This window comes from Myxine glutinosa, chromosome 2, assembly GCF_964187855.1.
Source record: "Myxine glutinosa chromosome 2, kmMyxGlut1.1, whole genome shotgun sequence".
Taxonomy (NCBI): domain Eukaryota; kingdom Metazoa; phylum Chordata; class Myxini; order Myxiniformes; family Myxinidae; genus Myxine; species Myxine glutinosa.
This window is the reverse complement of record NC_136262.1, coordinates 14,645,957-14,673,286: the sequence shown is the minus strand read 5'-3', so window position 1 is coordinate 14,673,286 and position 27,330 is coordinate 14,645,957. Positions and strand designations below refer to the sequence as shown.

Here is a 27,330-nt window from a genome sequence, read left to right as displayed (position 1 = left end):
ATTATAGCAACATGGGGATTATAGCAACTTGATTATAACAACCTGGTGATTATAACAACCTGATGATTATAGTAACCTGATGATTATAACAACCTGATGATTATAGTAACCTGATGATTATAACAAACTCATGATTATAGCAACATGGGGATTATAATAACCTGATGATTATAACAACCTGGTGATTATAACAACTTGATGATTATAGTAACCTGATGATTATAACAACTTGATGATTATAATAACCTGATGATTATAGCAACTTGATGATTATAACAACCTGATGTTTATAACAACCTGGTGATTATAACAACCTGATGATTATAGTAACCTGATGATTATAACAAACACATGATTATAGCAACTTGATGATTATAACAACTTGATGATTATAGTAACCTGATGATTATAACAACTTGATGATTATAACAACCTGGTGATTATAGCAACTTGATGATTATAATAACCTGATGATTATAACAACCTGGTGATTATAACAACTTGATGATTATAGTAACCTGATGATTATAACAAACTCATGATTATAACAAGTTGATGATTATAGTAACCTGATGATTATAACAAACTGATGATTATAGTAACCTGATGATTATAACAAACTCATGATTATAACAAACTCATGATTATAACAACTTGATGATTATAGTAACCTGATGATTATAACAAACTGATGATTATAGTAACCTGATGATTATAACAAACTGATGATTATAACAAACTCATGATTATAGTAACCTGATGATTATAACAAACTGATGATTATAGTAACCTGATGATTATAACAAACTCATGATTATAGCAACTTGATGATTATAGTAACCTGATGATTATAACAAACTGATGATTATAGTAACCTGATGATTATAACAAACTCATGATTATAACAACCTGGTGATTATTTTCGTGAAACTTTGTCGTGAAATGTTTCAAGAGGGAACGAAAGACAGATATCAACCAATTACTTTCACGTTTCTTCAAAGCATATCTTTGTATCCAATTGAATGCTGCTGTGGTAACGCACTTGCCATAGAACTGTCGGGTCTTGGTTGGATTCTCGAACAAACTATAAACGGTCGGTGTGGCGCTCCTCAGGCACAGCATTGCATGGAGGAGTGCACCTGCTCACGCATGGACATTAAACTGGCGATCCCATCTCCTAGCATTAGCTAGTGCACATTTCTGATTCCACATTGTCTTTCCCAAAGAGTTGTCGAGTGTCACTAGCACCCTCGCCAAATTCCAAATTCCTGTCCTAATTTTTAGGGGTCCTCCATAAGTGCCACAGCAGCACGTCAGGAATCCCATCGTGCCTGCTGCCTTCTTGGCGATGTCTTTCACGCCTGATAATGTAGAGAAATTTATGTCGTGTCAGCTTTTCTTTGGCAATAGACCCACATGGCAGCAGTGCTGATATTCTCACATCCTGCTATGCTGCCCTTGCTTCTCCTTTCTCTGCTCTCTTCAGTCTGTTATTCTACTTTGACCATCTGTCTGCCTACAAATCTAACAGCTCAGTATCTTTCCTCTTTTCAAACAACCTGATCTCTGACCATCACGTTGGATTTAATAAAATTCTCTCAACTATGAACATGCTTCTGCTTCGGTCAGTAATGGCCAGAGCCCTTAAATCTCCAGAAAGAGGTCAGAACTATGTCCTAGGATATATCTCAGGCATTTGACACAGTCTGGCATCCTGCAGTGTTTGTCAAGCTCCTTACCTGCAGTATACAAGTGTGCCTTCTTACTTGGCTTTCAAGATTCTTCCACTTGCACAGTTACCACGTGCAGTCTTGAGAAACAAGGACATGGGGAAAGTCGACGAGTGGCTAATTTGATTGTCGTAATGATCTAAAATGCCGCCCTAGTACTGCTAAATTAGAAGGTTTTGAAAGTGACATAAAGGCAATTTGTGTTCTACAGTGATTAAAGGGCCTATCTCATTGGCGGAGACATCGCCGCGACTGCCGCGACTGATTAGTCGCGGCAACTCAGGCGACTCGGGAGACCAAAAAATGGCTTGCGCTCTCACCAAGGCGACGCCAGGGCGACGTCCGCGACGTAGCATGAAGTCTCCAAAAAGTCTCCAAAAAAATCGAACATGTTTGAATTTCCCGCGACTTCCCGGAGACCCGGCTAGTCTCCAGGAGACGTCGCGGAGACTCGAGTCGCCACCAGGTCGCCACCTAGTCTCCAGGCCAATGAGATAGGCCCTTAAGTTTATAATTCAATTGAAATAAAATAAACATTTAAGAAGGTCGTAGAAAAACAAAATCCGGAAGTTTACTGCCATTGATGGCAGTGTCTTTTACACCGCCTTATTTAACACGTTACATTAGTGCCTGTTGTTTGCATCCTTTATAACTTCCTTCAAAACAGTGTTTCTAGTTTGGAATGATTTTTAGCTCACCTGGAATGAGTTGTTAGGGTTAGGGTTAGGCCTTCAGGGGAGCTTATGCGATGGCGTGTCGTCCGTCCATCAGTCCGTAAACACTTGCAACTTCTTCTCCGAAACCGCTGAAGGGATTGTGACCAAATTTGGCACAAATGATGTTTGTTATGTTGTGACTAAAGTTTGTTCATGGCATTAGAAAAATCGGTGTTTAAGAAGGTCTACCAGGGGTCAAAGTGGATCCAGGTTTGACCCCCCAAAATAGGTATTAGCTTTTTCTTCAAACTACAAACACAGTTTTGATGAAACTTGACCACAATCTTCATCACCCGTGATGTACCAAAGTTTGTTCACAGCATTTTAAAAAATCGAGTCCTGAGGGGGCCGACAGGGCGTTTACCCCCCAAAATAGGTATTTTTTGGTTTGTTTGTTTAAAGTCTTATGATTATGTCAGTGATTCTAAATGCTGCCCTGCCTTCCAGCAACCATTGAAATTGGTTTAAAATACATTTATTCAGTGTAGTATACTGTTTATTATACCAGGTGAGCACCAGGTGTGTTACCCCTATTTTTCAATTTTGATTGACTGCCAGACAGGCAGACAAAGTAAAAGAAAAAATTGCACTCATGTCCGAAGTCCGATTTTTAATATGAAATGGGCAAAGCCTAGAAATGAACGAAACACATTAGAATTATCCTTTAGAACCTTTTAGAATGAAACAAGGTGGATTAGAAAGGTTCTTCATTTTTGACGGAAGGATGGTTGAAGCGGCTTCACCGCTGAAAAATTAAATCACGCCTCAGCGCATGCGTGACCAGGCCAAATTCAGAACCAAGGTTCTGCTAAACTGCAGGTTCATTTTCCGATTTGTATTGAAAATATACCATTCAATTGAAAATACAGTTGTGGCCAAAAATATTGGCACCCTTGCACGTTTTTCAAATAACTCACAATTTTCTCTAAAAATAAGTTGAAATTCACAAAAATATTTGGTTTTCACAATTCTTTATTTCATCGTTAATATTACAGAACCTTTGTTTTTGATTCAGAACTTAATACTGTATATCCTTTTAAATCAGAAAATAAAAAGAAATGGCATTGACAAAATTATTGCCACCCTCAAGCACAGCCTTTGGTAGCATGGCCTTTGGACAATATACCTGTAATCAAGGACTACCGATAGCCATGAATTAGCTCCCTACACCTCTCTACTGGCAGTTTGACCCACTCTTCTTGTGCAAACTGCTCCAGTTCTCCCAGATTTGAAGAGTGCCTTCTCCCAACTGCTGTTTTCAGAACTCCCCACAGGTGTTTAATGGGATTTAGATCTGGACTCATTACTGGACACTTCAGAACAGTCCAGCATTTTGTCTTGAACCATTCCTGAGTGCTTTTTGAAGTGTGTTTGGGGTCATTGTCTTGCTGCAAGACCCATGAACTTCGACGGAGACCCAGCTTTCTGACACTGGGTTGAACAATGCGCTCCAAAATGCCTTGGTAATCTCTAGATTTCATGATGCCATGCACACATTCAAGGCACCCAGTGCCAGAAGCAACACAGCAACCCCAAAACATCACTGAACCTCCTCTATGTTTGACTGTAGGGAAGGTGTTCTTTTCTTTGAAGGTTTCATTTTGTTTTCTGTAAACATAGAGATGATGTGCTTTAACAAAAAGCTCTAATTTGGTCTCATCTGTCCACAGGACATTCTCCCAGAAGGATTTTGGCTTGTTAAGGTGTGTTTTGGCAAACTCCACTTGGGCTTTCTCAGCAGTGGGGTCCTCCTGGGTCTCCTACCATCGAACCCCCTTTCATTGAGTTAGTGGCGGATGGTGCAAGTTGAAACTGTCATACCTTGTATCTGAAGGTCAGCTTGAATCTGTTTGGAAGTTGATCGAGGTGCATTCTGCACCATTCGAACAATCATTCGCTGCAATATTCGATCAAGTTTTCTCTTGCGGCCACATCCAGGGAGGTCGGCAACAGTGCCATGGGCCTTAAACGTCCTGATAACATTGCGTACGGTTGACACAGGAACATCAAGGTCTCTGGAGATGGACTTGTAGCCTTCAGATTGTCCATGCTTGGCTTCAATCTTGTGTCTGACCTCCTCAGACAATTCTCTGGTTTTCTTTCTTTTCTCCATGCTCATTGCCGTGCACACAGTGACACAAAACAGCAGAATGACTTCTTTTCTCCATTCAAACTGGTTGAATGAGTGATTTTTATATTGCAGGCACCCACAACTCACCACAGGTGAGTTCAATTCCAAAGTAAAGGAGAATCACCTGCTTGAAATCTAATTATTTCTATCAACTTCTAAAAGGTGCCAATAATATTGTCCGGGCCATTTTAGGATTTCTGTGTGGAATAATCTAAGATGTCGTAATTGTTTCAGCTTTTTTTGTTTTGTTCCACTGCAAACCAAATAAATACAAATGTGGATACCAAAATATTTTTTACTTTCAACAATTTTCTGGAAGAAATGGTGCATTATTTGAAAAAAGTGCAAGGGTGCCAATATTTTTGGCCACGACTAAGTTGTTCCTAGATCATAAACTGTCGTTTATAGACAGAAGGACAGACAGACAAGTGAACCAATTGCTGAACCTCTTTTTGCTTTGCTCTGGATGGATCACCCCTGTCCTGTTTCTCTGGATATGAACCTTCCTATCTATTTCCATTATCAGCTTTTGGAAGTTTCTGTCTGTTGAACCTTTATGGCTCACAATTAGACATGACCTCTGCTGGGCCAACCATATAGCAAAGCTGATCTCTAAAACCAGATGCAGAATTTGTATCCTCTGTCGTTCCAAGTTGTTCTTGGGAAATCAGAACTATTCGGTCTACAATGCCTTTGTCATAGCTCCATGGAATATTGTTCTCTCTCTCCTATGGCGCTGGTGCATGAGCATCACCTCAGTCTCTCCTGCATTCTGTCGAATTGAATGCTCTTCACATTAATTGGCATCAATGGAAGCACAAGGCTGATTGCTGTCACATTACAGACAGGTCAGTGGCCTCTGTTTTTTTCCACCTCTTCTCCGGTCTAACACCCTTCGTTCTCTCAGCCCTCTAACCCTCCCCACCTCCAGCAGGATGCACCCAGTCTTACAGTACCCCCTCTTGGTTAAACAACTCCCAAAATCCATGCATTCACCCACCCTCTTGTTAACAACTCAGGTTTCTCTTGCCTCTCTTGTTTTGCCTTTTCCTCGTTTGTGAAACAGCTTTCTGGCGGAGGTTCAATCGCATTCTTCCCTCCAGGTTGCGAGTGTGGTGCACCACCATGTCATCCCACATCGCTACCCATGATATTTTCTTTCCCCATTATCCATACTCATCCCAACTCTCTTACTTGCAGGTGACTTTCCATCCTTCCCTCCCCTCTCTCTCCTCTTTTCCTTTTTGTTCATTCCCTTGCTTGTTGTGCACAAATGTGACCCCATTCCCCCAGTCACTTTGTCTCCTTGTACCCTCTATTCCTTCACTCTTCCATGAGCCTATATCTTGTAGAGAAAAACCAAGTCTCTCTTGTCTCGATCTTGTTTCATGCACAACACGTGTAGTCGGAAAATTGTCCTCCATTCCTATCTTGCTCTATTGTATTCCGGTCATTAGCTCCTCTCTTCACCTCTTTCCAGTCCTGCTTTGTATCAATTCCTGCACTCTTTTACTTGATTTATCCTGGTTTTTTTTTGCCTGTCTTTTCTCATACTGTTGGTGGAAAAGCTACTGGGAAAAGTCCAACAAGGAGGACAGCTTTGTTACGACAAAGCATCAAATCTGAAATTATATTCAGCTGTGCATGGCTGTCAAATTAATATGGTCGTCAGAGAAATTTGCTGTGATTTTTATCCAAGATTTTCCCTTTGTGAGTACATAATGGTGCGTGATGCCAAGCTGGCTTTCTGCAATGCAGGACGTAAACGGCCTTGATAGTAGAGTTCAAGGAACTTCCATTGCTTGACCTAACCTACCATGATCTGTGCTCCTCCAGCCTTGCACAACCCCCTTTACCAACGAGCCGACTCTCCAGCATCTCATCACATGACTCTGGATTTCCGGCGCATGAAGTTGGCTGCTCTAAATCTCCATCCCCAATGCCACCTGAATCGCAGGTTCTTCAATGACCCTTGCCGTTTCTTTATGCGCGGTTATCACCTGAATATTTGCAAATTATTCATTATGATACACATTTATGCACATTATAATAATAATAATAATAATGCATTTATTTTATATAGCGCTTTTCAGGAAGCCCAAAGACGCTTTGACAGAGTGCAAAACATAATGCATAGCAAAACATAAAAACAATTGCAAAAAAAGAAGAATCAATAGGGAAATATTCAAAGCACAAAGGAGGGAGAAGGAGAGGAGATAGTCAGGGGTTAGATGCTGTGGGTTAAATGTTGAATGCAGTGTTGAACAGGTGGGTCTTGAGTGATGTTTTGAATGTGGTGAGTGAGGAGGAGTCTCTGATGGTGTGAGGTAGCGAGTTCCAGAGGGTGGGAGCAGCGATGGAGAAGGCCCTGTCCCCCCAGGATCTAAATTTGGTCCGGATGGACCGGACCGGATGGTCCGGGGTCAGGAGGTTGGTACCAGCAGAGCGGAGGTTGCGGGTGGGAGTGTGTCTGGAGAGGAGGTCAGCCAGGTAGGATGGGGCCAGGTTATGGAGGGCTTTGTAGGTCAAGAGGAGGATTTTGTACTGGATTCTCTGGGGGATGGGGAGCCAGTGAAGCTTGTAAAGGACGGGGGTGATGTGGTCACGGGTCCGGGAATGGGTGAGTAGACGGGCAGCGGAGTTCTGAATGTATTGGAGTTTAATTATTATGTTGTTGTCTCGTTATGCATGGAGTAATTGATTGCATGGAGTAATTGCATGGATTAATTGCATTGCATTAATTAATTGCATTGGATTGGATTGCATTGCATTGGATTGCATTGGATTAATTGCATGGAGTAATGGAGCTCCATGGAGCATGGAGTAATTATGTTGTTGTCTCGATTTTAAAATGTTGAGGATTGAGGAAGTAGAGTTACTAATTAAATTATATAGCAATGCCATCGACAGTTGATGTATATCAACCGTAGTTATGCTCTACATTCTTAATTTCTCTCAATAAAAGCACATAACATAAAATATTTATCCACTTTGAATTGCTATGTCTTATTTGCTCATGGTTTTTTTTTTACCTCTGCCACCGAAGGTGGATGGAGGTTATGTTTTCACCCGTCTGTTTGTTTGTCTGTTTGTGAACAAGATATCTCAAAAACGTTGTGGACAGATTCAGAGTAAATTTGGCAGACGCCAGATTTGGATGTGATACGGATGAAATGATTCGATTTTGGTGAAGATCCGGATTCGGATCCGGCTACTAGAATCTTTTAAGTGAGTCTTCACCATTGGGAGATCGGGCCAAAAACGATACCGTCATAGCACGATATCTCAAAACGTTATGGATTGGGATGGAACTTGGTGGACAGGTTGTGTGTCTGACAAGGACGATTCGATTCGATTTTGGTGAAGATCTGAATATGGATTCGGATATGAGAATTATTTCATTTTCAAGTGATTCTTCACCATTGGGAGATGGGGCCAAAAACGATACATAGCAGGATATCACAAAACGTTATGGATGGATTTGGACGAAACTTGGTGGACAGGTTGGTTGTGTGATGAGGAAGAATCGATTCAATTTTGGTGAAGATCTGAATATGGATTCGGATAGGACAATTATTTAATTTTTTAAGTGATTCTTCACCATTGAGTGACATGGCCAACCAGGCAGAGGTATGCTCTCTACTGAGTGCCATTCTAGTGAAGAGTTGAGATTATAAAGCAGATTTGTCAAGTTGAGTAACTTTTTGTTTGAAATACACTTAATGTTGATTTGACAGCATGGTGCAGAGGGGGGTATAGCACACTTTTTTTTTCTCTCTCTACAAAGTCAAGGCTTATGGAAGAACTAGAACACAGAACGGATCAGGACGCAACATAACAAAAAAGGAAGAGCAGAAAGGGAATGGGGAAATTCCAACAGTAGGGCCGAAGGAGAAAATAAACAGAGACGGACAACAACAGATGAATGGGTAAGGTTGAGGGGTAGAGGAGAATTCAGGGCGTGGACAAGGTGGATACAGAAGCAAAAATTGGGGGTGGTTTTACAGGTATAGCAAAGATCATGGTTTTGGATGGGAATGATGTGAGATGTTGAGGATTGAAGAATGATTGAGGAAGGATTGAGGCACTTACCTATTGACAATTGAGAAACTTACCTTTGAATTAAAGAATAAAACAGTTTAGGTTATCCACCGTATAAAACTTAGAAGCACTGCCGTTTCAAAGCATGCTTTTCCTTGGAGTGAGGCAGAATATGGAAAAGCAAGGAAATTTATAGAACGACTTCTTGATGTCACTCACAATCTCACGACTGACGTAATGAGGATGAACAATGGCTATTGGATAGAAACGCTGAATGAAAGGGAGCAGATTCTTTCTTTTTTTTTCTTTTTTTTGTATACAGAATCGAGGCTCGTGAAAGAGCTAACATTTATCACAAAAAAAAAATCCCAAAAATATATCATATCTATAATCAAAAAAATCACAAAAATATATCATATCTATAATCAAAAATTTATCAAAAATATATCAAATATTGCTTGCAAATATTGCAAAAATATATCAAATATATCAAATATATCAAATAATCACAAATATATCAAAAATATATCACATATATCACTATCACAAAAAAACAAAACATATAAAAAGAGGGAGCGGTAGACAAGATGGGGAGAGAAGGGGAAGCACACAAACACAACATTTGAGAGCAGGGACATCGGGAGATGTGTGGGAGGGAGAGGGCTTGGGGGGAGGAGACATGGGAAGGGGGAGGAGGGTGGGAGAAGTATAAAACACAAGGACACCAAGGACTTCCAGGAAAGAAGTTGGTATTTCAAAAAAGTGGATTTGGGGTGAAATTAGCGGGGGTAGAAAAGATCAAGGTTTTGGATGGGGGAAGATAAGAGATGGTGGTGAACAGATGTTTTAAAGACCTGGAGGGAGGAGTGGTATTGAAGAGAGTGAGGGAGTTTGTTCCAGAAACGGGAGAAAAGAGGAATGAAGAAGTGAAGGTGAGCAGAGAGTCTTGATTTTGGCAGTTTAACCATAAGAGGGTTGCAGGCAGATCTTGTGCGACCTGTAGGAATATTTGGGGGACAGAGCCCAGAGAGAGCTGGAGGAGCAAGGCTGGAGAGGAGTCGGTAGAAGACAGAAAGACCACCAATCTGCCTGCGGTGAGTAAGTGAAAGGCCCTCGGAGATAGCTTCATCGCGGGAGATTCCAATGATTTTGAACGCTTTGGTTTCAACAGCGTGAAGACGAGCGAGGTGTAAGGCAGGAGCACCAGCCCAGAGGGGAGAGCAGTACTCCATTGAGCTGCGGATGAAAGCCTTGTATGTGGTGAGGAGCTCAAGTGTGCCAAGGAAGGACTTCGCACGACGGAGGATGCCCAGTCGGCGACTGGCTTTGGAGTCCAGCTTGGAAATGTGGTTTTCAAAGGAAAGATCATGGCAGATAGTGAGACCCAAAAGCTTGAGTGACAGAACTTCTTGGAGAGGATTATTCAGAAAGTGGATGGGAGGGTTGTCCAGTCGGTCTTTTCGGAGAGACATCGTAAGAGTGTGAGATTTGTCAGGATTGAAAGACATGTTCCACTTGTTTGCCCAGTCTGTGATTTTGTCAAGGTCTGCAGAGAGTGAGGAGGCTGCAGACTGCCGATCTGAGGGATGAGGAATGGAGCGGCAGAGAGTGGAGTCATCAGCAAAGAGATAGAGAGGATTTTCAAGAGAGTCAGAGAGATCATTGATGAAGACCAGAAAAAGCACAGGGCCCAGAACACTGCCTTGGGAAACTCCAGCCTGAACAGGAAGAGGAGATGAGAGAAACCCATTCAGGGCCACACGTTGACTGCAACTAGAGAGAAAGTCTGCCAGCCATGCTTGGAGATTTCCATGGATACCAAAGGAGGAGAGTTTGGTGAGCAGCGCGGGGTGCCAGACCGTATCGAAGGCACGTTATATGTCAAGGGAGACAGCTCTAATTTCCTGTTTGGCATTGAGGACCTCCATCCATTGTTGAGACAGCAGAAGCACCATGTCCTAGAGTAGAGTGACCTGGTCTGAAACCAAATTGATGATCAGAGATCAAGCCTTTGGAGAAGAGGAAAGATTTCATATCCGAAGCAATGATGGATTACATGACTTTGCTGATAATTGGGAGAAGGCTGATTAGTCTGTAGTTGCAAGGATCTGTTTTTGCACCTTTTTGTGTAAAGCGGTGACGTTGGCTGATTTCCAAGCAGATGGCAGATGATCTTGAGCAAAAGAGAGGGTGAAGAGAACAGAGAGAGGGAGTGAAAGAGCGGAAGAACAGGATTTTAGGACCCGTGGGCTGATGCCGTCAGGTCCAGTTGCAGAATCAGAGTCGAGGGTTGACAGAAACTTTCCCACCTTGTCAGGAAGAAAGGACACAGAGTCCAGGAGCAGCTGGGTACGGTGGGTACAGAGAGGGATGGGTTTGGGACACAAGATTTAAAGGCAAACACAGAGTTGAGGCATTCAGCTTTTTCACGTGCGGAGTCAGCTGTATAGCCGTTTGAGGTAAGGAAGGGGTATGAGGGGGAACAAACACCAGAAACAGATTTGACCAGACGCTACCAGGATTTGGAAGAGGGAGACAGATAAGAGAGTTCGGTCTTGAGAATGGAGAGATATTGTTTCCTGGCTCTCCTGAGGGTGGACACACACTTGTTTCGGGCTTTGTGAAAGGAAATGAGATTTCCTTCTGTTTGAAATAATGAAGAAAGAATAAGATAAAGAAAGAATAATGATCAATGTTGTATAAACAGAAAGAAAACCTTTCATTTAAACATTTGGTGCTGATGTTCCCAATTTAAATATAATGAAATACTGTTGTTTGTTTTGCAGGTGCCATTTGATGAATATAATGTCCTGTAAGGTTAAAATGACGGGCGACTGGTTACCAATGCTGTTATTGCTGGTTATGGCATTGTTGAGATGTTCGCTGAAATGGTCTCCAAGCTGTTGTCCAGTTTCACCAATATAAGGTTTATTGCAAAGTCAGCTCCGAGTAAGGGCAAATCCCAAAACGTAAACGTAATCTGTTCCACTCCATGCTCAATGACCTTCCTGAATGCATTTTTTTTTGCAAATAATATAAAAATGAGTGCCTTAAATTTCACTTTTATCCCTATTTTAATTAACATGTTGTTTTTGCAAGTAATAAGATATAAATGAAACGTCTTCACCAAGGTGTACTTATGTTCTTGGCTTTTTATTTTATTTGCAACTTGATCAATTTAACAAAACTGGATGATGACCAATTCAAAAAAAGGAAACAAATTATCGTATGAGGCTTTTTCACAATGATCAATATAAATGATGGATGTTGATTATGGTATCGCAGTTCACAAGCTCACCCACCATATTATTTGCTGCAGAAATCCTTGAGCTCTGCATCATCTGAGGCCTCCGAGCAGGGTCCCTCAGCCAGTGACTGCAGCTCTCCCTCTTCTGTGGGCTCAGGATCAACCTCTGCTCTCGTCTGGGGTAAACTTGAGATGGTGAGGCACTTGGTGACTCTTTGTTGTAATCGTCTTGTTTACTTGTCTTTCGTTTGCATCATCATTTTTATGGGGGGCGTTCAAAAAATTCTCAAAAAATATATCATGCTCACAACAGTTCAAGACAGTAATTTTATTTCTCAATATAGAATTCGTTAGTAAAAGAAGACTAATATATAAGTAACCACCATATTCATCCAGCCAAGGAAAGCTGCATAAAGTAACCAAGGAAAGCTACACGAGGTCAGCTCTTTGCTGTTTCAAACCCTACCCGGGTTCCTCTGCAGCTGCAGACATTCACAAGAAGCACATACATGAGAATCCCTATGCTACATGCCCCCCTCAGCAGCCGGACCGGTTTCATCACTTGTTGGCAAGTCATCATTGACAGCTGAGACAGAAACATGAAAGCCAAGACAGAAACACGATAGCCTTGACAAAAACGTGACAGGCTTGGCAGAAACTCACATACATGAGAATCCCAACATTGGCTGAATACAACCATTTGTGGAAATCGATCAGTTCACCAGTTTTCTCAAGAGTTCCCTCTAATGTTAATATTTTGACGGCAGAGCAAGAAGACCATCCCATTAGGGCGGGCCAATGGGCATCCCATGCTAATAGTCAACAATTTAATGACAATGAAAACAATGGTAAGCAATAATTACAAGCACGTTTCTATTTGATAAACTAGTACACCCGCTCACTATGGGAGCGGAAAAAAGGGTCATTCCTCTTTGGGGTATGTATATTACAGTCGATCTCTGGTCAGATCTCAAGAACATTGGGTGTGTTTTCATTTACCAAGTTTCTTGTGGAGACATCGCCAATCAGTATACAAAAAAAAAAGAAAAAAAAAAAGAAGTGGTTTAAGCATTTGAGCAAGCACTCCATTCAAAACCGATAAGGAACGGCTGCCTTGGCAAGCGCTAGCTAGCTGCTTGGTAAATGAGCACATCCCGGTCTTCCTCTCTTTCATTTTCGTATTAAACAGCAGGAGCGAGTTTCAAAATTTCGCTACGAAAAATTCCATGGTAGCGGCAGAAACGGCCATGTTTTAACCCAACATTTGTGGATTATATAGAGTACAGTAGATCTTCGCTCAGTTCTGTAAGTAAACCTTACTTCACGGATGTCGGGATTCCTCCAAATTTCTTCATTTAGTGTTGTAAAGAGCATTAGCGACTGTTTAAAAAGCTAAGCATACATGTTTATGGTTTATAATATTTTTACTTCCTGTAGAAGCCGTTGCTCCCATGGAAACGCCATTATAACTATAAGCTATTTATACACGTTATCACTGCAGGAAAAACGCCTTGGGGAAGTGGGACATTATTAGTATTAATATTGTTTTGTAATAACATTAACAATATGCGATTATCATTAATTTTGTTATTAAAAGCATCTGTGGAAAAACGCCACGATAAATCTTCCTCTTTGGAAAAACGCCACGATAAATCTTCCTCTTTGGAAAAACGCCATGGTAAAGCTTATTTAACATTGATATACACCTCAACACGCAACGCCATTGACGGCAATGGCGGGGAAAACCCGCTCGGGGGAGAAAACCCCTTTCGGGAGGGGGGCAAATGAATGCGCTACAACCTTCATTATGTAACCCATCGTCGTCCTGTCAAGTTTGGTTGATTGGTTAAGTAACGACGGAATGTATTGGCATCAAAAATTCATCAGACAGACAGACAGACACGAAATGGCATATTTTAGTATGATTAGTACACAAGGATGATGACTTTGGCACAAATGGTGATGAATGCCTGACAGGACGACAGAGCACGTACTTGATACAAATGAGCAATTCTCCCCATTGCTGCAAGCCTGTACTCTTGGAGGGAATAATATATGGGAGGAGAGGAAAAAATGTAGTGTGCTATTAGGCTTTTCTAGCAAGGTAGATGATCCTGATGGGTTGTGGCATTGGTACACTGCATGACATAACAGGTATAAAGGCGGACGAGGCTGGCTTGGTCCTGTCTGGGGGTCCAGTGATCCCACCATGTCATCATGCCTGCCTGCTCTCTCTTATGATGCTGACTTGCACCAATTGGACGGCCACTCTTACTTGACATTCTTGACTGTCCACTTGATTTAACTGCCACCTACTGGTTTGTAACCTGTAGTCACTGGTTGTGTAACTCGGTGTTTTCTTCCCATATGTTAGCTTGCACCTGTGGCTCACCTTTTATAGCCACGCAGCACTGGGGCCTTCCACATCTCCCCTGGCACTGCGCATGCCTATGTGCAATGCAAGTTCCATGACAGCCTCCATAAATGGAACAGACATACATGTGCAATGGACTTGTTTTGGATAAAGGAAGTGAGAGGGTTAATCTCGTAAAGGAAGTAGAGTAGAGTAGAGTAGAGTCGAGTAGAGTAGAGTAGAGTGTAAACCAGGCCGGCAGGACATCCCATGTGACTTCTAACTGATCTCATTTGTAAATCTGCGAGCTACATATCCAGACATGGATACCCCTCCCCTCTCTCCTCCCCTGCTCCACTCTCTCTCCCCGACTTCCTCCCCTACCCTCTCCCCCACTTCCCTCTCGCCCACATTTCCCTCCCTCCCCCATTCTCCTCACCTTCCCCTGTCTCCCCACTCCCTTCTCTTCCCCGCTCATCTTCACGTGCATTCGAACGGAATACGTACCCATGCCAACGTTTTTTCAACCAAGTAAATCGATGACTACCTTTCCAACTGTAGATAATCGGGTGCAGGTACAGGGTTGGAGTTCAAAACTGCAAACAGACGTTTTTGGGAGCGAAATACGTTGCCAGTGAAAGAAGAAGAAGATGTCATAGTTTGCGGACATACATAGAAACTGCGCTGGGACCCACCCGTATCAATAACATTTGCTACATGTATGGCGATCTTACACATTTGTGGCACTACTTTATTAAGAAACAATTCGTATTAATAAAGAGATGCATAATAAAAGAATACTGGATTTTAAAATATATTTTATACATCATCGAGGCTCATGGAAGAGCAAGAACACAGAACTAACAATGACTTTCACGGGAGCAACAGAAGTTGACACAAAAGGTAGAATCCAAATCCACAAAGATCGCGATCGGTGTCCCTGGCCGGTAATAAAATCTAATCAAATTATGGTGTGAAAGAAAAATCAAATAATCAAATATATCGGTTTTTAATAAGCCTATATGATACAATCATGATGGATACACAAAACACGGGGGATTATACATACAAAGTTATGGATTACGTCCAATGAATTATTTGCAATAAGGGAATGGGAACGGGTTGAAATGGGATCCTAAACATGAATGGGTCCAAACGTTCGGTGGGATTTATTCCTTCCTTCCTTCTGTGCAAGTGCTGCTTCATCAGGATGAAGTTTACCGTGGGCGGTGCATTGGCACAGAACGCTGGTTTGATTGCTCGATGCCTCAAAAAAATACCAACTCAGATTATGTAATGAAGCCAAAACATTGCTATTGCTTGTGTGCATTTGTTATACATCGTGTTTATATAGCTTGGATTGATTCCAATTCCACTGGGCCATAAAGGAATTCTCCTATAGACTGGTAGGCTTGAAGCCTGAGGCCCACACAAATTGTGTGCTTCAGTATGACTGTGACGCCGATGGGCTGCAACCCGCAACCTTTGAACATTTGATGACGCTCTTAATAGTCACTGTCGGTCTTTTTCACACTGATGAGAAAGTTTTAGGGAACTCGTGGCGATTGTGAATATAACACTTCTGTTTGCCGGTTTGGAGCAGTTTTACCTCTCATCCCATGGAGCATATTATTTAATTACACATCAGGTTTAAAAAAAAATCTGAATTATTTTCTGATTTCACTGTAGATTTCAACATAATTATTTAGGCCATGAGTTTTTTTGTTTGTTTTTTTTTAGTTCCGATTGCAAAAAAATTGAATGAAATCTCGAATATCATCTTTTAATAAGTCAATATGATAATCTTGTCAGGAGCCAATCACAGTGCAATCACAATCACAGTTGATTGAATATTGTTTATATATTGATAAATACGTTGCTGCTTTACACACGTTGGAAACTTTTCAATTGCATTTGTCAATGATTAATCATTTTGTGGCGCTCCATTTGCAGGTAGACGGGTTGACTCCACGAGAGCTAACAGCATTAGCACAGGGACTCCAACTAGATGGCCAAGGGAGTAGCCGGGACTCACTTCAGGGTTCAAGTGGCTGCAGCACTCAGACCTCAACTCCAACCTGCTCTGAGGACACCATCTCTTCTCAGGGTTTGGCTACGCATGACAGCTGACACAAATATCATATTTTGGCAAGGTCTGGTCAGGCAATCACTCTTCACTTCCTCTCTTCACCTTTACGTACCCTCAGCCTCAGATTCAGATTACGTCTCTGTGAACGGAGAGGCTGAGGGCGAGATAGCACCTGACCTGGACCGCTGGAGTACAGTTCCCAGAGGTAGTGAACTTGTACAGGCCTACCGGCGGCTTCTCCAGGGCAAGAGGCCAGCGTCGGCTGTTGGCTGGCCACTCGGGTTTCCTGCTGCCACGGTCACTGGACATACACCACCAGCATCTTGCCCCTCAGGTGTTGCCACGATCCGTCGAATCCCATCTACAAAAACGGGTCGTCGACCTCTCTCTGCAGCTGTTCCTATTCCTGTCCGACCACCCGCTGTGCCACGATCAAGCCCATTTTTTGACGCTAGCAGGTAGATGTTCCAGAGAGTCTCTTTTTTGATAGATGCATCTAAAATGCTGAGAAGTTGATACATTTTTGATATAATTTTCTTAACATTAACACGTGAACCATTTTCACTTCAACATGTCCTTGGTTTAGAAAAAGTATTTCAATTATCAGTCTGTATCACACCAACTATTTAATCTCTCTGTCTCTCTCTGAATGATCTTTGGAAAAAAACTAAGATTGTAAACCTACCGTTCGGAGAGGTTCTGGGATGCAAGGGTCAAAACCTCGATGATGGATGCTCAAAATATTAATCTCAAGCAACACCATATATTCATCACTGTTATCCCATTCTTCCAGCAGGTCAGCAGATGAGATGGGACGATCCATAGTGGAGGAGGGTATGGTCACTACAGGCTGTCCAGCTCCCTGCCTTGTGTCTCCAGAGGAACAACTTCAGATCGCCGCCAATCGGCGCAGCATGGTTGAGAAGTTAGGTTCTGTCATGGTGTCTGCACGTGCGCATGCTGTGGCCACCAGTCACTCTCCTACTGGAGAGATGATCGTTCGGGACCCTCTAGAAGCCCGAAGATTGACGGCTGCTCCAAACGCGGGTCTATTACACCCCGCGCAGGCTCAGGATATGCTGACTGCAATCCGTCGCGGTGTTCACCTGCGCAAAACGTTCACAAACGACCGCTCTGCTCCACGCATTTGAGATCTGGATGTGCCCACATTGAAAGTTTGCCCATGGTTAGCCCTTCAGTCTTCTGAAGGCTCTACGATTAGGCTCGACCCCTCAGTTTAAGCGCTCATACTTAAGTTTCTGTACAGATCTAGTCCAACCTCACTCATTTTTCATTCTGGAGCCATCACATACAGACACACAGACACACACAGGGAGGCTAGTGTGGAGTGCAGAAAAGGGAAAGAAGTTTGGGATGACCTTGGAGTAAGGTGTACCTGGCATGTGAGGGTAGAGGTAAAAATTGCACCATTTTTCAGATGGAATGGAATAGGTTTCACCTTTGCACGTTCTTCACGCCACATACGCTCCATTATCAACCTGCTAGTATACCTCTCGCTCACCTCAGCGTACTTCATCTTCTTGATTGCTGGTACATCTTTTATCTCACACAATATTTTCCTAACATCTCCCTGTCCACATTTTCTATCAATAATACAACATTCCGTTGTTTTTTTTGTTTTGCTGCAGTCTTAATGAGTTGTTTATCACAGCATGTTGCTGTTTTTCCACATTTATTCATTTTGATATTTTTGATATATGATGGTTGTTGGGTTTGTATTTGTATTCTGCATTATAGACAGTCAGTCATATAGTTGAGAGCTGCTCACTCCAGCAAACCCACCTGATGCCGTTAGCCAACAGAAAAGGGAAATAAGCCAGCCATCCTGCTTCTTATCAAACCTTCCTCCTGCCATACCATGTGAGTTCATTTTTAATCCCATTTATCTGCACAAGTGACCCAGGCTGCTGCCCACACCAAGTGATTGGCTGAGTGTTTAAACATTGATATTTGGTCGCCCGCACCTCGGCCTTGTCACATGCTGGTGTGTGCTTTTTCCAACCGGGTACTCTGTCCGATGTTCCAGGGTGGAAACCTGGTGGTGGTCGATTTTATTTCTCTTCACGTGAAAAGAGAGTATGTAAAACTCTGCGTCTTTATTATTATTATTATTTATTTTCATCTCAAACATGTTCGAGCTCGAAACGATGCTACGGAATACCCGTTTTTTGTCCCCCCCCCCCCCCCCATAAATTTCATGAGGGTAGCCTGGTGTTGGCTTAGTGGTTAGGGTGCCGGCTTGGGATCCTAGGATCCTGGGTTCGTTGGCTTAGCGGTTAGGGTGCCGGCTTGGGATTCGAGGATCCTGGGTTTGTTGGCTTAGCGGTTGGGGTGCCGGCTTGGGATTCGAGGATCCTGGGTTTGTTGGCTTAGCAGTTGGGGGTTGGGGTGCCGGCTTGGGATCCTACGATCCTGGGTTCGTTGGCTTAGCGGTTAGGGTGCCAGTTTGGGATCCTAGGATCCTGGGTTCGTTGGCTTAGCGGTTAGGGTGCCGGCTTGGGATCCTAGGATCCTGGGTTCCTAGGCTTAGCGGTTAAGGTGCCAGCTTGGGATCCTAGGTTCTTTGGCTTAGCAGTTAGGGTGCCGGCTTGGGATCCTAGGATCCTGGGTTCCTAGGCTTAGCGGTTAAGGTGCCAGCTTGGGATCCTAGGTTCCTTGGCTTAGCGGTTAAAGTGCTGGCTTGGCATCCAGGATCCCAAGCCAGCACCCTGACCGCTAAGCCAACACCAGGCTATCTATCTACCTTTTAACTTTCATCTCTTTCCCGAGCTTTCTGCACGTCTTTACGAATCAGTACATGCGACTCCATGAAATGTGTAGAGGATATACAGGTTAAGACTTTGTACTTTGTACAAGGCCCAAGCGAAAGTGCCAAAGGGATAGAAAAATGAATAAAAACTTCTAAAATATATTGATATCTAAAATATATGACTTATTCATCGGTAAATGTATCACCTGGCGTGGCTTTTCCGTCCAATGAATGATAAGCGGTGCGGTGTCTGGAGAGACTGTTTGGGTTTTTATCACCAGGGTGGAGGTTCTGATGTCCCCTGGTGGTTTAATCTAGGGCAAAGGTGGTCATGTCCTCCACTGGCTGAGAACATTTGAGGCAGTAATCGAAAGCAGCAAACGTTTCTCAGTATTCGTCCATCGCCCCAGAAGCCCAAGTCACACGCCAAGGGAAGAAGGGCTTTAAGGAAACCCTGACCCGAGGTAGAAGCCACATCCAGCCACATCCAGTTCATTCAGGGGCCGAGATCGGTCATTCACGGGCCCAGATTGGTCATTCAGGGGCCCAGATCGGTCATTCACGGGCCCAGATTGGTCATTCAGGGGCCCAGATTGGCCATTCACGGGCCCAGATTGGTCATTCAGGGGCCCAGATTGGCCATTCAGGGGCCCAGATTGGCCATTCTGGAAACAAGATTCGTGTCACAATGCTGATTATTACAAAACAAATCTTCATTGAACCAATCAGAAGACTTGGATGTGCCTGAGTGGAAGCTCCTCTTACCTCGTGAACATACAGCAAACTCCACATGGGATCAGGCAGGATTTACCACGTTTTCCAGTCCATCAATAGGGATTCTTAAGTTGGTTCTGCAACCAATGTAGTACCTGGAGCCAAAGGTGTGTGTAAAATTGGACGATTTTTTTTTTTTTGGAAAGCTTTAGTTTGAAGTTTGGCAGAAAGTGTCATCGGAAGGATGTACCTGTCGGTGAGGGACGGGGAGAAATGAACAAATAATAACGAGATGGGAGAAGCTCCTAAATAGTGTTTAATTACACATCGGAAAATAGGTTCAGATGTGTGCTCACGGGGAAGGTAACCGCGTCCAATCGACTCAATAGGCAGGATCGAGGAGAGAACAATTTAAAACCATCTCGAGCTTCCTCCACTCCACTCTGCCCAAAGAACCAATTTCGGATTCCAACGGCACAGGCCGTGGATGGATACGACAGGTGCATTGTCAGCTCCATGGAGCTTGGAATGTGCTACACGAAGCGTGCAGCCGGACAAACCGTCACCTCGGTCATTGGAACCGTCCATACTCTCTGCGCTAATTAGTTTTGATCAACATTCTTATTTTCCGTCTATACTAATTGTTTGGACCAGGTTTTTTTTAAATTTGTAAATACACTCTGTGCTTCTTCTTTTTTTCACGGCCACACCTGTGCTAGCTTTTTCCTTTGCCTTTGTGGCTGGAGGTGATGACGACTGTTGCTACTGCTGCCCTTGAAGTACCTTTCCAAGCACGATCTACATACACCTCCACTGTTGTGAGCATTACCTGTGTCACCTTGACTTTCAGTTCAGTAAACTTGATTTACCTTCTTGATATATTATTGTTGCTGGAGAGTTGAGCTCTCTGCTTACATTTGTGTATCTTTCCTACTGTGGTTTACCTTGTAGAGTTCTGCTTGAAGCTATATGAAAGTTAAAAAAGTTATATTAAACTCCGACATGACATAAATGATTGTTTTTTTTTTTTAATTTATTGTAAGGACTTGTAAGGTGTAAGGAATGCATTGGGTTCACGGAAGAAATGGTTGCTCCAATGAAATATCAAAAACCAGGTTGCCCCAGCCTGAAGGTGCACCCAAGGGGGGATTTATTAATTACTAGCCGAAACCCGTGGAACATCCACGGAAGGGAGGATGTGGTGTATGGATAGAGTGTACCATTATGGATGGCATAGGGGATTTGCTTGTCCGAGTAAGAGTTAGGAAGAAAGATCAATTTTCACTTGTGCAAAAATGCTACTCACAATTACATCGCCTGTGCGTCGGCCTGTGATTGAGCCAGAGAGTTGGCCTGTGAGTCAACTTCCTTTCCAATGTCTGCAAGAATTGAAATACTGATTGTGAATGTGTAAAATTATATGAAAGAAGAACATGCATATCAATAGACGATGCCATCGAAAAGGAGAGCAGCTGTCCATAGAAAAGGATGTCTGACATCAATTTGACATTATTGCACAGGAAATGACAAACAAAGAAACAGTTCATTTCCATCGGGTAATATTACGATGAGAGATCAGCCGATACCTTTATTATGTCCATCAGCATCCATGGCACTTAGAAAAAAAACGCAGCATCAGCCAGCCGCAGCCAACGATCACGTACCGTCTCGAAGTCAATGCCATCCTTTTATCTCTTCGTATACAAGTACAACTCACTGATCGCAACGTCACTCCATTTAACTTTATTAAAATGACGATAAAGACGTGAAACCCGTGGAACATCCACGGAAGGGATATCGTTCGTCTGTTTTCAGCTCGTTATCTTTAAGCTTCCTTACGTCTCGCCACCTGCTACACCTCTCTGAGTTACGAGGATTTATGCAATGCACCCCGAGTATCGCAACGTCACTCCATTTAACTTTATTAAAATGACGATAAAGACGTTTCCTTATATATCCTAATTTCAAATGTTCAAGGGAATAAAAAAGCTTCCTTACGTCTCGCCACCTGCTACACCTCTCTGAGTTACGAGGATTTATGCAACGCACCCCGAATATCGCAACGTCACTCCATTTAACTTTATTAAAATGACGATAAAGACGGTTCCTTAAATATCCAAATTTAAAATGTTCAAGGGAATAAAAAGACCATTTGGTTCACACCACCCATCACACCACTCGACTGTCCAATCAGCGGACGGCTCGCATCGCCTTCGCCCAGCAGACGCCAATACGATGGTGTCGTAAGCTGGCGTCGTATCGGCCGATAATCGGATGCTTTTGGGTCCCAAAGTCGGCGAATTCAGATTTTTCCGAGTATGGCTGTACGTGATAAACAAAGAGCGCGGTTCGTAGATGGAAAATGCATTAGTGCCGTGGGCATCGGGTCACTGGGTGCGGCGTAAAAGGGATAACAAAGTCGAGTCCTTACGGTATTATTATATAGATTAGGGCGTGCTGAAAACTAATGCTTCCTCTTCTTTTTCTCCAAATCAGGTGAAGATATTAGAATGAAATAAAGTGCAGTTCACAGTCCACAGGTCGGTCGTTGTTCCTACCACTTGGTGCGAAGTTTCGTGATTCTGACACTGGATGAACGGGTGAAACTTTCCCATATGTGTACGGAAATCTATTTTTGTAATGACCCATATAGCATCCCATGATTATAGGGAATTAAGCTGCCATTCCAAGATGCTGATTGGTTTCTTAACCCATTTCATCGAGATGGTGTATACCTTGCTAACTTATCATGACCACAATTATGTGAATTACTCCCATGGTAGGTTTTATGCCTCCGGCGACTTTTGCAGGTTGTCCGTCCGGCTGTCCGTCCGTCCGTGATAGGTTTTCGTTACCGCGATAATTTGAGAAGTGCAAAAGGGATCTTGGTCAAACTTGGTGCAGGTATGTATAATGAGGTGAAGATGAACTGATTAGATTTTGGGGCCACGAGGTCAAAGGTGAGAGGTCACGTTAGGTAAAAATACTGTTACCACGATAATTTGGGAACCAGTGATGGGATTCTGTGACCAAATTTGGTACAATTATGTAAAATGATGTAAATATGAACTGATTAGATTTTGGGGTCAAGAGGTCAACGGTCAAAGTCTGTAATATGTCTATAACTTGAGAACATCTGAAGTGATCCAATTCAAACTTAGTACAGGTATGTATAATGTTGTGAAGATTAAATTAGATTTTTGGAGTTGAGGGTCAAAGGTCAAGTCTGCAATAGGTCTATAACTTGAGAACGGCTGAACTGATCTAATTCAAACTTGGTACAATTATGTATAATGTTGTAAAGATTAACTGATTAGATTTTGGGGTCAAGAGGGCAAAGGTCAAAGTCTGTAATAGGTCTATAACTTGAGAACGGCTGAAGTGATCCCATTCAAACATGGTACAGACCTATGTATAATGATGCAAAGATCAAGTGATTATTTAATACAAGGCCTAGGCTCATGGAAGAGCTAGAATACAGAACAGATCAGGACACACACACAGAGGGAACAGCAGGGTCGAGAAAAAGTAGACGGAGATGGGAAAATAAGGGATGCAGGTAACGATGAGGGTTAGGTGATAAGAGGATCCGAATTTGCATCTTTTTATGTAATGGCGTGATGTCAGCTGATTTCCAAGCAGATGCAAGATGACCGAGGGTAAATGACCGGCACCATGGATGAAAGGGGCAGAGAGGAAGTGCAAGAGCAGGAGAGCAGGTTTTTAGGACGTGTGAGCTTATGCCGTCTGGTCCAATTGTAGAGCGAGTTTCCACTTTCTCAGATGCAAAATACAGAATCCAGGAGAAGTTGGGAATGACAGGGAAGAATTGGTACCATACAGAGTGAGGTGTTGGGGATAAGATTTGGAAGCAAACAGAATTGAGGCATTCGGCCTTCTCATGAGCGGAGTCGTCTGTGCGGCCATTTGAAGTACGGGAAGGGATGGAGGGGGAGCATACTCCAGAAACAGACTTGCCAAGGTGCCACCAGATCTTGAGATTGGGCAGATGTTGTTTTCTGGCTCTCCTGAGTAGGCACACAATTGGAAAAAGTATCATATAATTATTTATCTCTGAAATCTTTCCCATCTTTTTTTCCTCACCCTGTACAAAGATACAATTCAGTAAACCTTTCACCTGAATTGAAAAAGAAATGGATTTATTTGGTAAATCGTGATAAAAACAAAGATAGAGGTGGGAGGAAAAGAGGAAGGATTCAACCACATGGAGCACAAGCAATTAACACCACAAAGATACAACACAAACCAGACTCGGTGGCCTAATCCTTAGAGCATTCCGCTCCAAGTCTGGGATGTTGGCGGTATGATTTTGATCCTGGTGAAGTTGTCCCGAAAACTATACGTGGTATGTGTTGCTTCCTGACACCACACTCGGCATTTAGAAGTTAGAGCATGGGCAACCGCCATGGGTTGGAATCCTGGGAGGTGGAGAATGGGCAGATTTCTCCTAAATTGCCCTCGTTGACATCACAGAAATGGCGTCACCCAAGATAACTCGGAAGTTGTCACTTCCCTCAACGTCAGCAACAATTTGCTTGTATCAAAAAGGCGGACCATCATTTGTTCATCACCTGTCATTGTTTCACCTTTAGATTTGAGGCAAATCTAAAGCCACCCCTTTGTGCGAAGTAGAAATAGTTTCACGGTATGACAGTCAATTAAGCGATTGCAGAACATATTCATGATTTTTATTTTTAAGAGGTGCTATATGGCATTGTCGATGACAGTTTATTTCCCTAAATCCCAGCTTGCCGGATTTTACGAACTTTAAGCTGGTACAGACTCTGAACAGAGTCCACCTTTAAAAGGGCAATGTTTGCTTCAATTTTTTTTTTTAAATGATATCATTCCACAACTGTAAACATCAAAGTGCTTTATCCCATTCCTGCATATGCACTCGGAGAATTCTGCACAAACTGGAAAATAATTTATAACGTTGCACGCTTTCAATCCACTTCGAAGAACAAAGTTTTCATGGGTTGGATTGGCATGAACTCTTTTTTCTTAATTTAAACAGTTTGCATCTAAGTTAGGGTTAAAAAAGATTTTAAAATCTTAACATAGCAAAATCCTCATTCGGTGGCCAGTTGTCAATCTCTCCAGGTCACTTCCACGTCGTCGGTGCGATATCTGAGGAGGAGGCGGGTGAGGCAGGAGGTGGTACTGAGATGAGTCTTGCTTTACATTTGTACAAATCTGATATCTTGTGAAAAGTTGTGCATTACATCGTGGATGTCAAGACATGGCGTGGTTTGGTTTTTTTTAAAGTTTGTGCGTGGACACTTTTTTTCTTTTGGATACAGAATCTATGCTCGTGTAAAAGCGAACACATTAAACACGAAAACATGCACAGATACATAAAACATATAATGAAGGGAGCGGGCAACAAGAGGGGGAGAGAGAGGGAAGCACACAAGCACAACAACAGTAGGGAACAGGGACGTCGGTAAATCTGTGGAAGGGGGGGGGGCTGGGAATGACGGAGGGGTACACGGACTAAAGCAAATGAAAACTACCAGGAATTTCAGGAAAGAAGTTGGGGGTTGAAAGAGGCGGATTTGGGGTGTTTTAACGGGGGTAGAAAAGACCAAGGTTTTGGATGGGGGAAGACAAGAGATTGTGGTGAACAGCTGTTTTAAAGACCTGGAGGGAGGAGAGGGATCAGAATCAGCTTCACTGCGGAGAGATTCCAATGATTCTGAATGCTTTGGTTTCAACCGCGTGAAGACGAGCTAGGTGTAAGGCAGGAGCACCAGCCCAGAGGGGAGAACAGTATTCCATTGAGCTGCGGATGAAAGCTTTGTATGTGGTGAGGAGCTCAGTTGTGCCAAGGAAGGACCGCACGACGGAGGATGCCCAGTCGGTGACTGGCTTTGGAGGCCAGCTTGGAAATGTGGTTTTCCCAGCAAAGATCATGGCAGATAGTGAGACCTAAAAGCTTGAGTGACAGAACTTCTTGGAGAGGATTGTTGAGAAAGTAGATGTGAGGGTTGTCCAGACAGTCTTTTTGGGGAGACAGTGAGTGTGTGAAATTTGTCAGTATTGAAAGACATGTTCCACTTGTTTGCCCAGTCTCATTTTGTCCAGGTCGGCAGAGAGTGAAGAGGCTGCTGCCTGCCGATCTGAGGGTTGAGATATGGAGCAGCAGAGAGTGGAGTCATCAGCAAAGCGATAGAGAGGATTTTCCAGAGAGTCAGAGAGATCAATAATGAAGACCAGAAAAAGCACAGGGCCCAGAACACTGCTTTGAGGAACTCCAGCTGAAACAGGAAGGGGAAATGAGAGAACTCCATTCAGGGCCACACGTTGACTGCAACCGGAGAGGAAGTCCGCAAGCCATGCGTGGAAATTTCCATGGATACCATAGGAGGAGAGTTTGGTGAGCAGAGCGGGGTGCCAGACCGTATCAAAGGCACGAGATGTGTCGAGGGAGACAGCTCTGATTTCCTGTTTGGCATTGAGGACCTACATCCATTGTTGAGACAGCATAAGTCGCATGTCCAGAGTAGCGTGACCTGGTCTGAATCCAAAATGATGATCCAAGATCAAGACGTTGGAGAAGAGGAAGGATTTAATATCAGAATCGAAGATTGATTCCATGACCTTGCTGATTATTGAGAGCAGGCTGATTTGTCTGTAGTTGCAAGGATCTCTTTTTGCACCTTTGTATAACGCGGTAATGTTTGCTGCTTTCCAAGCACATGGCAGATGACCTTGAGCAGAAGATAGGGTGAAGAGAACAGAGAGAGAGGGTGAGATAGAGCGGCAGAGCAGGATTTTAGGACCCGTGGGCTGATGCGGTCTGGTCCAGTTGCAGAATAAGAGTCGAGGGTTGACAGAAACTTCTCCACGTTGTCAGCAGAGAAGGACAGAGTCCAGGAGCAGCTGGGTTCGACTGGGTAAGGTGGGTACAGAGAGCGATGGGTTTGGGACACAAGATTGAGGCAAACACACAGTTGAGGCATTCAGCTTTGTCATGTGCGGTGTCAACTGTGTAGCCGTTTGAGGTAAGGGAGGGGACGGAGGGGGAACAAACACCAGAAACAGATTTGACCAGATGCCACCAGGATTTGGAGGAAGGAGACAGGTTTGAGAGTTAATTCCTGAGAGTAGAGAGATCGTGCTTCCTGGCTCTCCTGAGGGTAGACACACACTTGTTCCGAGCTTGGTGGAAGGAACTGAGATTGCCTTCAGTTGGATTAACCTTCCAAGAGGCGAAGGCAAGTTGTTTCAGGCAACTGTCTCACCACAAGATTCAGTGTACCATGGACATGAGGAAGGGTATGACAACTGAAGATGAGATGGCATAAGTCTCTGCATGAGAGAGAGCAGTTTACTTTGGAAGAATTCCCAGGATGAGTTGATGTCAGAGGCAGTAGAGATGGGAGACCAGTCCAGATGATTGATGGCTGCTTGAAGACCGTGCCAATTGGCCTGAGTGAAATGCCAGACTCGTCGACGCTGAGGAGGCTCTCTGAGAATGGCCTGAGAGATGTCCACTTTAACAAGCACATGAGC

The 27,330-nt window shown here is 43.3% G+C and overlaps 2 protein-coding genes across 5 annotated transcripts in view; one reads left to right on the top strand and one right to left on the bottom strand.

Moving 5' to 3' along the window:
- LOC137422025 (protein MTSS 2) overlaps positions 1-24,681 on the top strand; it is a 111,250-nt gene extending 86,569 nt beyond the window's left edge. The window contains exons 10-14 of one of the 2 annotated variants that reach the window (XM_068108703.2): positions 6,414-6,534; positions 11,938-12,060; positions 16,172-16,325; positions 16,426-16,765; positions 17,104-24,681. In XM_068108703.2, the coding sequence (XP_067964804.2) occupies positions 6,414-6,534; positions 11,938-12,060; positions 16,172-16,325; positions 16,426-16,765; positions 17,104-17,458 (1,093 nt within the window). In that variant the 3' untranslated portion in view covers positions 17,459-24,681. Of the gene's footprint in view, positions 1-6,413; positions 6,535-11,937; positions 12,061-16,171; positions 16,326-16,425; positions 16,766-17,100 lie in introns of both variants that reach the window. The other variant, XM_068108701.2, reaches the window with a different exon arrangement.
- The window catches only part of OSGEP (O-sialoglycoprotein endopeptidase), a 53,417-nt gene continuing 50,572 nt past the window's right edge, over positions 24,486-27,330 (bottom strand). For all 3 annotated transcript variants that reach the window (XM_068108693.2, XM_068108692.2, XM_068108691.2), the window contains one exon: positions 24,486-24,942. In XM_068108693.2, the coding sequence (XP_067964794.2) occupies positions 24,903-24,942 (40 nt within the window). In that variant the 3' untranslated portion in view covers positions 24,486-24,902. The remainder of the gene's footprint in view (positions 24,943-27,330) is intronic.